Source organism: Hydra vulgaris, chromosome 12, assembly GCF_038396675.1.
Source record: "Hydra vulgaris chromosome 12, alternate assembly HydraT2T_AEP".
NCBI lineage: Eukaryota > Metazoa > Cnidaria > Hydrozoa > Anthoathecata > Hydridae > Hydra > Hydra vulgaris.
In genome coordinates, this window is record NC_088931.1 from 22,498,197 (window position 1) to 22,509,687 (window position 11,491).

The window sequence follows — 11,491 nt, forward strand, 5'->3', positions numbered from 1 at the left end:
TTAATACCTGGAATCGATATTTATAAAATAAAACCAGTAGCTTAAATAAGTAGCTTCAAATATTAATATTTATGTATAAATATAAGAATAACTTGCTGCCAAAAGTATTTTCTGATATTTTTACCTTGGCGTTTTCACAAAAATACAATCTTCGGTCAAACAGCAACCATAAATATCAATTGAGCAGAGTAAAATCACATGTGTCAAAATTCTCAATTATTAACCAAGGTCCGTCATTATGGAATCAATTAAAAAATAACAATATAAAAGATTTGAAAAGCACTTCCTCTTTTAAACGACAAATGAAATTGCATCTCCTAAACTTCTGATATATATGCGAGTATGTTTATATATGTGTGTGTAAGTATGTTTGTATATATGTTTGTATATGTGTACATATGAGGATGTATATATGAGTTTTTATTCTTCACGTAGTATTTTTCAGAAAAAATATTTTATTGCAAATATTTTATTGCAAATTAAAAAAAAAAAAAAAGCCTCACGACGTATTCCCAAAAATATCTCCGTCATAACAGATGAAATAAACCGCTCACTAGAAAAAGATATAATTCAAGTAAGCCCCAGCCCTTGCCAAGCTCAATGTTTTGTAGTATCAACAGGAAATAAAAATCGCCTCGTGATCGATTATTCAAATACAATTAATTTACACACTCCGCTCGATTCATATCCTAAACCACGAATCGATGACTTGATATTAAAATAGCAGTCCATAAAATATTTAGCACAATTGATCTCAAATCGGCGTATCATCAAGTGAGAATACGACCTGAAGATTACAAACTAACCGCATTTGAAGCTAACGGCAAATTATATGAGTTCAAACGTTTACCCTTTGGATGTACAAACGCGGTACCAATCTTTCACGAGTAATGGATGAATTCATTCAGGATAATAAACTTGAAAACACATACGCTTATCTCGACGATATAATTATTGGTGAAAAAGATGCCCAAGAGCACGATAAAAATCTTAGTCACTTTCTACACGCAGCTAAAATCGCCAACATTGAGATAAACGAAGAAAAGAGTAACTTTAAAAAAACTCACATTGAATTCTTAGGTCATATTATTGAAAATGTAACTATAAAGCCAGACCCAAAAAGATACGAAGCACTGATAAATATGCCTGAGCAAAGCTCGTTAAAAGAGCTAAACTGAATGATAGGTTTATTTGCTTATTAAGTCGATACACAATTGCACAGCATTAAATCTCCCACTTACCCAAGCAAGAGACAATTTTCCAACAAAGGGTTTAACTCCATATGCCAAAGAAGCAATAAAAATACTCAAAAACAAACTTGTAGAAGCTTGTCTAGCCTTCCCTAATTTAAAAGTTTCATTAACAATAGAAACTAATGCCTCCGACTCAGCACTCGGAGGAACATCATTACAACATGGCAGGCCCGTTAGCTTCTTTTCAAGAACATTAACTAATGCCGAAAGGAAACATGCGATAGTTGAAAAAGAAGCGGCTGCCATAGTGTAGTTCTGTATACAGCACTCCACTATGGCAGCCACTATTAAGCTGCTGCATATTCTTCAAATGTGTCTCTCTCCAGTTACCACTGAGGCTTACTTCATCTCTTTAGAAGAAGCAATTGCAGCCCATCATACTCTTTTTATGAATTTATATCCAGATAAGTTTATACCAAAGCTTCATTTTCTTATTCATTATCCTCAGCAATCCAGACAATTTGGTCCACTACGATACCACATGTGTATGGCTTTTGAGAGGAAGCACCAAGTAATAAAAAATATTAGGCATTTTAACTTCAAAAATATGCCTTATAGTGCTATGAAGAGTATGGTTTTAAACACTGTTGCATCTTTTTATAATTCTTTTGGAGAAATTAATAATGGAGTTCTTTGTGAATTAAATCAAGTTACTTTAAAAAAAAATATTATTACCTGCATCCGGATTAATGGTATTAAATATTGTCCTGAATCGTCTTTATGGTTTCATGATGGTTTTCAATCTTCTGCTTATATTATTAAAGAAATACAAGTAAAAGGAGAAAAAACAGCATTCATTACCTCACAGCTTCAGTGCCTTACTTACAATGTGTTACGAGTTTTTTTTACTGCTGTTGAGGACGACACAGTTCCTTTTAAAACTATTGCAGCTGAAGGCTTAGCTTTTCCTTGGCCAGCATTTTATTTTAAAGAAGGGGATATTTTCTATGTTGTACCCCCAGCATTGCCAGTCCTTATCATATAGTTGCATTGAAAGAAAACTAATTATATACAAATTTTATATTATTTGCAATAAATATGGTTGCTTTAGTCAAATTTGTTTTATTTATTTTGTCAACTTTCAGTGGTATACACTGGAATTTTAGATGTTTGAGTTTTGACACTTACAAGCATTGTGCAAACTCCAAACTTTTGTATGTTAATGCTTATGTCAAAAAAGAATGTTTTGCAAAGAATTAAGGTGATTGGAGCTTGGGAACAAAAAAACCCTAATTTTTGGGCCCACCCAGCCCTTAATGTGGCAGCAACGAGTTGATAAAATATTTCCTTTACTATTTTTATCTAAATTCATGTTCATCAACAAATTTCAAGTTTCATGCAATAATCTCTTAGTGTTTAGTTTTTATGACCCTGCAATGTTTACAGCCCCCTCAAATTGAGGGGGGTTTTGAAAAATAAGTGATTATTTTTGAAATTTGAAATTTGTTGATGGACATAAATTTAGATAAAAATAGTAAAAAAAAAAATTTTATAAACTTGTTGCTCCCACATTAAGGGCCAGATGGGCCCAAAAATTAAGGTTTCTTTGTTCCGAAGCTCCAATCACCCCAATTCTTTGCAAAACATTATTTTTTGATATAAGCATAAACATACAAAAGTTTGCACAATGCCTGTAAGTGTCAAAACTCAAACATCTAAAAATCCAGTGTACACCATTGTCTTTAGTAGTTGTAAATGTTTTATTCTGTCAATTTTCACAAGATGAAACTAAATGTTTTTTAATTTTCCTTTTATGTTTTTAATATTGACATTAATAATAAATTTTTAGATTAACAGAATCCCTTTTGATGGTGAAATTAAACAAACTCTCATTGATTTTTTTCCACCTCACATAAAACTATTTCTGAGCAGCAAGTTTTCTATTGAAGATAAGGTGATATCTAGAGAGCTAATGTCTTGTTTATTAGCTTTTTGTTGTTCGCATGTGCCTAATCATAGTAATATAAAAAATAGAATATTGTTACGAAAAATATTTTTTGCGAAGTTAAAGTCTACTTGCATTTCTTTATATCCTTCTTACAGCCATAAATGGGTAAGAATCACGTCTTTGATACTATAATATTTTTTTAATTAAAATTTGTAATATTTATTATTTTAATATACTTTTTTGATCTCTTTCCTTTTCCATCGTTTTTATATTTTACTTCAGATTTTCAAATTTGCTGCTGCATACATAAATTGTTTAATTCATATTATTTAATTTTCTAATTTTCTATTAGGATTTCTTGTTCAAAAAGTTGCCGAATAATTATCGACAAAGACAATTTAGTAAATGTCGTAGTTTAAAGGTAAAGCGATTTCCTCATTTTTCAGTTGTAAATAGTTCCATCAATAATAGAGACCAAGCAGTAAATCCAATTTTGTCCGAATCAGTTGTAGATAAAGAACAGCTATTACAAGATGTTATAGTAAGATTTTTTCTGTGTTTATTAATTTTTGTATAAAAATGATTTCTAATTCTAATATCAGAAGTTATAGTCTAATTAGGTAAACTTAGATGCAAAAAATTTAGAAATGTTATGATTAATATTAAGTGTCAGCTCGTTACTTTATTTTATTAAATAGCTATAAAATAAGGTATGTATATAACTCTTTCTTTCACCTAGAATGAATTTAATAAGAAAAAGCCATCGCTTTCAACACTGTCTATTCTTAACAGACATCTTTTTAATAACAAGACTTATAGTGTATTTCCAAAAAGAGTTACATATGCTCCTGGATTAATGCTGGAAGAAGCGATTCGTTTGTACCCTATTTTTAAAGACTCATCTCTTAAGATTCAAAAGATGTTGGTTTGGATTTCTCCTGATTCGCAAACCCATACTGAAAGTTTAATGCTGCTCCAGAAATCACTTATTTCTAAGAAGACAACTGATAAGTTGTTTATGAAAGTTGATGTAAGTTTTATTTGTTTTTTTTATTTGGTATTAAGCCAGTTCTATAAAATATAAACTTAACATTGATTCAAATCCATTTAATGTATTAATAATAGTTTTTTTTTTTTTATGGTTACATTACTTATTTTGTATTTATAATATTTTAGTGTGATTCAATACATGAATACTTAAGAGTGCCAAGCTTGTATGGTCCACAAGTTATCTATAATAAAACGGAATATGGAGTAAGGAGTCGTAGCGGTGTCGAGATGGATGTTCAGCCCTTGATCAGTACATGTGAAATGGTGGTTGTTTTGATGGCCGTTTATTATTTGCTAGATTTGACATATCCTTCTTGTTTTGGGCAGCTTCTGGGTTGTTTGCAAGATATTTGCGGCTTTGGACAATCGGCTTTACTATCTAAAAAATGCATTTTTCTTTTGCAATCTTTTCACAGCAATATGAAGTATTTTTGAATTAATAAATGTTAATAAGTTAATTTCTTCAATTATTTTGTAAATAATTTTCACGATAATGAAACATAATTTAAAATAAATATATTAGGAAATTAAACTGCATAAATTTGTTTTATTTTTTAATTTAACTTTTATAAACATAAAAAATGCTCAAGGTTAGTTTGTTTGTTTATTTAGCAGTTTCTGCTATTAATGCGTTTCAAAAAACCTACTTTAAAATAAATAATTATAATTTGACATAACGGGTAACATAACGGATAAATATACCCGTTATATCAGGTTTCAAACATAACGGTAAAATACGCGTTATATAACGGGAGTTTTCCTCTCACATAACGGCTAATTGGCGTTATGTAACCGTTATGTCCAAGGCAATTTTGCTATGAAAAAACATAATGCTAAAACCGTTATGTTATTTTCATACATATTAAGTATTAAACATAACGGCAATTAACCGATATGTGCGAGGAAAACTCCCGTTATGTTTTTTAAAAATATAACGGTTTTTTTATTTACTGTGTAGAAGATGGAGGCATCTGATTAACTCAGTACCATATATTAATATAATAACCGACCAAAGATCCATTTCCCTTCTTTTCAATAAACAGGGTGCAACAAAAATCAAAAATCAAAAATAAACACGATAGCGTTTAGAATTAGCTGATATTAATTATACAATTTCTTACAGGCCGGGGAACCAAAACATTGTACCAGATGCCCTTTCAAGATGTTGCTTGACTGTAAATAACACTAAAGCGTTTTACAGTATCCATTCCCAGCTATGCCATCCCGGAGAAACAAGAATGATACATTACTGCAAAACCAGAAATCTACCATACTTCACCGCAGAAGTCAAACAATTAACAAACCAATGTACAACTTGCAATGAACTCAAACCACGTTTTTACAAACCACCCACAGGTCGTCTCATTCAGGCAACAAGACCTTGGGAACGCTTATCGATGGAATTTATTGGACCTTCACAATCCACTTCAGCAAGCAAATACATCCTCGTGGTGGTTGGCGAGTACTCACGCTACCCATTTGCATTCCCCTATCAAGACATATCAGCTGACACTGTTATACGACACCTTCTCAGCCTCTTTTCGTTATTTAGTGCACCATCATCTATTCATACAGATCGTGGAACTCAGTTCGAAAGCTTAAAAATCAAAGTTTTTCTAGAAAAGAACGGAGTAATAAAAACTAGAACCACTCCTTAACATCCCCAGTTTATCAAAAAAAAAGTATTTCCGCATAAAAAGTATAAAAATTCACAAACTTTAAATTAATAGTAACTTTTTTATATAAATGCTTTCATCTTGCAATTAAAAAAATATAAAAGATCTATCTTTCTTTGTTAAATAAATATTTACATTAATTGGTATAAAAATAAATATGGCCAAAATATTTTTAATAATTTAGAACCACTTTTCTAATTTTCGCATATTTTCCGGAAAACATGAGTTGGGCCAACTAAGATTTCATAACATAGCTTTGTGCTTGATATTTGAAATTTAAAACACTTAACCCTAAATGTCCATTCTATCAGATTCCTGCGTCATCCTAAAGAATTTTTTACAAAAAGAATGTTTTTAAAGCATTTATATTTTTTAATTGATCGTTTTTAAATGCAAAACGTAACTTTTTTGATGGATGACGTAAGTTAATGAAATTTCAACCTTTTATGCAAATGAAAATAAAAAAAATATTTTACGTGCCTTCAGCTATGTTAGGAAATATGTTTTCAAAAATGTCATGTTTTACAACTAATCCTGTTAGTTTTAGGCGTACATTTGTGTTGACGTTTTTTTGCGATGACGTAACCTTTATGCGTTACGTCCCAAACTATTTATTAACGAATATTCTACAAACAACTGTTTCGGCGAGTCAATTTTTGAAGTATAAAAGTAAACAAAGTTACGCGGAATTTTTCTCTTTGGATTATCAAACTAATATCAGATAAGTTGTTAAACCCACTTTTATCTAGTGCATATATTTGTTAATTAATATTATTTTATTTGTTTTTTATTATATTTATTAATAAGTCAATATTATTTTGATAACAATGTATTCAATTGAGAGGGAAATTCTAAAACAACATATTGGATGGAAAAATGGTTGGGAAGATAGGTGTAACTTTCCTTTTGTTAAGCGATTAATTAGGACAGATAAGATCAGTAACAATGTCATTTCCATTTTAATAACAGTCTTTAAAATAAGAGGTGATTTATTTAGTTTTATGAGTTTTCTTTTGCCAATTGATTTTGATATGCCTAGTAATGACGAGTTTGATAAAATGTGCCTAAAGTTAACACGCCAAAAAAAGAAGTATAAAAAAAATTTTAAAGCTATAAAAAACGAAGAATTTTTTAAAATGCAACTGTCGCAAGCTCCACCCAAAAAAAAATCAGCAGATGCAGATGACTTTTTCACTTTAAATAACAGTCAGGAGCTACTGAATCAAATTGATCAATTAACTTCTGAAAATAAAACAAATATGGAGCAAATAGAAAAATTTAAAATTCAAGTATTTAAGTTGGAAGCTGAAAACTAAGTGTGAACTCACTAAGTTCTCAATTAGAGACTATGATTATTAGGCTAATTACTGAGCTTCATCAATATATAAATTTATTTGCTATTGAGTTTCATGCTCGCTTTCCAAATAAAAGTCACACGAAAAATGCATGAACTTATTTTTAATGTGCCACTATTTTTAAAATTCCACAAAACTATTGGGTTGCTAAGTGAAGAGGAGGGAGAGTGTTTGCATAATAGCGTAAATAAGGAATTAAGACAGTTGCATTTAGTAAGAAATCAGGAGCAGAAGCTGCATCTTGTTTTAAAACGCTTCGAATTGCACAGCAAAGCTGATAGGAAGCTTCAAGCCTCTAAGGTGAGAAAGTGTGTTGTGTGTTCTGAGCGTGGCGAAAATTCATTTTATAGACAAGGTCTATAAGACAAGGTCTTTGTCTTGTTTGTGGTCATCAAATTTAGTTAAAATATTTAAAAAATTAAAAACAACAACAACAGAAAAAACTATTTACAAGTAAGATAAATTATATGAGATCTTTAATTTATATAAAAGATAATTTTATTCTGTTCTAATATTTGTGTAATGTTAGTTTAAAATATTATTTTTTAATATATTGATTTTATATATTAGGTAGGTGCCCATTCTGTTCCTATCTTCAGAAGTTATTTATACCTATGCAATACCTTCGCTCAGGTTAAAGAATGGAATACTAGTCTTGCATCAAATGTATATAAAAATCTAGCTTTTATATATTAACTTGTGATCAGAGCAACTGGTATGTTGGTTGGGTATAATCTTGTATGTTTGTGTATTTAATTTAAAAAATGTATTGTCCTTCATTATATGTAACATTTTTTTATAGATATATTACATATCCATTCGATGTTTATCACCAGAAGTTAGTTCTACCTTTGCAGTACCTCTGCTCTACATATCTCCTCGCTGGTTAAAGAATGGAATATAAATCTCATATCAAGTTGGTGTAAAAATTTAGTTCAATAAATTAAGAATTTGTAAACGTTATCAAAATTTTGAGTGGAGCAATTGTTTTTCTGGTTTAGCATGAGTATGAATCTGATATCAATTGGATGTACAAAGATAGTTTACTACTTAAAGAATCTATCAGTAAACCAACTGATTATAAAACAGTTTTTAATGGGAATAAAAACAAATTTTCAAAAGATTTCAATTAGCTATTTGTATATTCAAACACTTTATTTACTGAGAGAAGAGACTATAGATTCAAGTGCTATAAAATAAATTCTACTACCAAAAGCGAGGTTAATTCAAAAACTTAAACTCAAATTTGGTCATGAATTATTTTATTAGACTTGGTGAGTGTTTATTTATTAACAACTTAACACCATATTATTAGAACTGTATGCACAGAAAAAAATAAATGCTTAAGCTTTAAATGTTTTGACTAAATATTCCAAAATCGAAATCTGGCTTTGTTTTGCAATGCAATGAATTTATTGGCTTAGGAAAATAAGTTTCTAAAACAAGAACTCCTAGGTTTAAAAATGTACTCTTTTAACAGCTAATCCCCCTTTTAACTACATTTTTCATAACTTTGCAAAAAGTGCGGTTTGCTTTCAGACCTCAATAAAGTCTGTTTTAGCTATCCTTAAACAATTAAGTAAGATTTTTTTGTTTTTATAATGGTCAAACAATGGGTATATTTGAGAATAACTATCAGAAATAAATTTTTCTGATTTTTTTTTGATAAAAAGTAACATCAAATTACTTGAATTCAGCCAACTTCATCATTTGTCGCGTTTTTTAAACTTAAAGAAGTTTTTTTACTAATGCATTAAATGTCGTAAGATGAAACATTTTATTGGTATTTTTATTCTTTTTACAAAACAAAATTATCTTTAATATTTTAGAAGTTATAGAAGTTTTAGTAACACCCCTTAAGTCAATATTTTCAAAAAATAACAAGAAGCCGTTAAGCTCGGTTTGAAACAGCCGTGACTTCCCACCACCTTGTACGCATTTTTACGTTTTTGGGTGACTACCCCTCCCCCTTATTTTACATACTATATAGAAAACCCCTAACGACGTTTTTTTTTAAAGTTAGCAACTATTACTTTAAATTTCTTTTATTTTTAAAGCTAATTTAAAGTTTTAAAGCTAATTTTAAAGCTAATTTAAAGTTGAGTTCTAGTTATACTACTTCTAGGTTAGTACTTTTTTGAAGTTTTTTATGAATAGTTTTAGAAATATTCAAAAAAGTTAATAGTGGCGCCATGTATCATGACAGTAAAAACTATTTAAGTTGTGCGTGAGTTGATGTACGTCATTGACCGTTATCACTTTCATAAAGGAACTATAGAGCCTATTGTTTTTGATAAAACTTTCGGATACCAGACTGGAGGGTAGTATTTCTATTTGTAGTAAAAAATAAAAGTGTCGGATCTTGCATGGAAGGGTAAAAAAAAAAGTATTATTGATATTCTTATGGTTGTTATACAGTACTATGTTGTAAAAATTTTTGAATGCGCATATATTTCAAAACTTCAATTTTGAATCGCGAAGTTAAACAACATCACTTTGTGCTAAGAATTTATTAAATAACTTTTAATCATGTAAAGATTTGTTCTTTATAATCATTTTTCTAATCGATTTATTTGGTGCCATACAGCTTGTGATTGGTTTTCACTAAAACTCTACGATAGCATCTATTCCGTTCAAAATTAGAGCATATTTTGATAAGTCTTTTGAACTAAATCCTTTGTAGTTCATTTGTTTAAATTGAACAAATGAAATTATTTAAGTTATCTGCTGCATTTAGTAGAATAAATGGCAAAAAAGAATAAGAAATAAAAAGTCGATTATGTCTGGCATATCAACCGGAAAAAAACATTCCATGATTATTTTTTTTTTTGCTTTGTTTTGTTTTTGTATTTTTAATATGATATTCTTTAAGTTGCTCTTTTCAAAGTATAACACATTTGAGTTCGAATTTCAACACATTTAAAGCACAAGTCCATTACAAATTTATTTGATGTCGCCTAAAAAATGCTTTTTTATCAAACTATTGTGATAAATAATTTGTAAATAAAGTCTAGTTTTAGTCAATCAATGACAGTTTATTGTAATTGTATTTTAATGTTGCTATTGTTGATGGAGCCTAAAATTATGAAATCAATACTTCCTACGTTACTTTTTGTCCGTCTTTGTAAAATGAACTGCTTGTTGTTAAAAATGACTAGAACCTCAATAAAGAATGTCTACTCAAAAATTTTCTCATTACACTAAGTTATCTATGTAGCATTACAAAGTTTATGACAGGGTATGGCTAGAAAGAGGGTTTTTTTAGGCAAGTTGATTGTGAAGATATGATAAAAGTTTATTATAAAGATATGGTAAATGTCGATTGTGATGTTGGTAATAAAGATATGATAAATCATATCAAGTTGATTATGAAGATATAGTTAACCATATCAACTTAATTGCGAAGATATGAAAATTTGTGATTGTGAAGATATGGTAAATGAAAATTAAAAAGATATGATAAATCACATGCTTAATGGAAAAACTGTTGCTAGAGCATTAACTTTTTTATTTGAAAAAACAAATTTTTAATCTGAACTTAAAAGCGTCAATATAAAATGAAATAAATTATTATTATAGATAATAATGAATAATTATTAAATAATAATTACAAATAGATATTCAGGCTTAGTGATTCAAATTTTGAAAGTTGTTCTGTATTAACCTACAGGGAATAATAGTTACGTAAGTAGTATTAACCTACAAGGAAGAATAGTTACGTAAGTAGTACACTGCAAAATTTTAGATTTTGTATATTTCTTGGTATTATTAAAGATTTTTTAATTGCTTTTTTTTGGAAACAAATTATGGTTATACTAATAAATTTTAAATGGTTTTAACGTACTTTTTTAATCAGCAAACTACTGGTTTGCAAATCAAAAAAGAAAGTTGTAGAAAGAGATCATAATGCTGAACTTTGCTTTTGAGCTTCAGAAAGAAAAGAACTTTAGTAAGGTTTATAGAGCGATCGGATGATGTCACACTTTAGTCTTTAGCTTCACCTACTACAAAGTTATGACCATGCAAAGTTTAAAAGGTCATTCATAGAGAAAGAGGGTTTATAAAAATTTATGAACAAAATTTAAAATCTGTTGATAAATTTAAATTTAGTATAAAATAATAAAGTTGAAAATTTTGCAAAGATGTCCAAAAAAGGTCCGAAAAGCTATCGCCAGTAGATTGTGTTGCTTATTTTGTGGTTCATCTTCAGATTAACGAAGAAAAAGTATGAAATAAATCTTAAAACGTTGGTTCTATACGTAGGAATAG

The 11,491-nt window shown here is 29.2% G+C and overlaps 1 protein-coding gene and 1 long non-coding RNA gene across 2 annotated transcripts; both read left to right on the plus strand.

Annotated features, from left to right (window-relative positions):
* The first annotated feature begins 2,336 nt into the window (after positions 1-2,336).
* Positions 2,337-4,685, plus strand: LOC136088583 (uncharacterized). Its single transcript, XM_065812566.1, has 4 exons — positions 2,337-3,306; positions 3,494-3,682; positions 3,881-4,171; positions 4,318-4,685. The coding sequence occupies exons 1-4, from the start codon at positions 3,166-3,168 to the stop codon at positions 4,624-4,626; spliced, it is 930 nt and encodes a 309-aa protein (XP_065668638.1). The 5' UTR covers positions 2,337-3,165; the 3' UTR covers positions 4,627-4,685.
* A 3,012-nt stretch (positions 4,686-7,697) lies between these two features.
* On the plus strand, positions 7,698-8,345 carry LOC136088584 (uncharacterized). Its single transcript, XR_010642287.1, has 2 exons — positions 7,698-7,888; positions 8,025-8,345. It is a non-coding gene; the product is annotated as an uncharacterized LOC136088584 (long non-coding RNA).
* The last annotated feature ends 3,146 nt before the right edge of the window (positions 8,346-11,491 follow it).

What these genes read in the sequence shown, in the direction of transcription:
- LOC136088583 (XM_065812566.1), top strand. Translation starts at nt 3,166, where the DNA reads ATGTCTTGTTTATTAGCTTTTTGTTGTTCGCATGTGCCTAATCATAGT. An exon ending in AGCTATTACAAGATGTTATA is followed by an intron (nt 3,683 to 3,880) that starts GTAAGATTTTTT and finishes TCTTTCACCTAG; the next exon opens with AATGAATTTAATAAGAAAAA. An exon ending in AGTTGTTTATGAAAGTTGAT is followed by an intron (nt 4,172 to 4,317) that starts GTAAGTTTTATT and finishes ATAATATTTTAG; the next exon opens with TGTGATTCAATACATGAATA.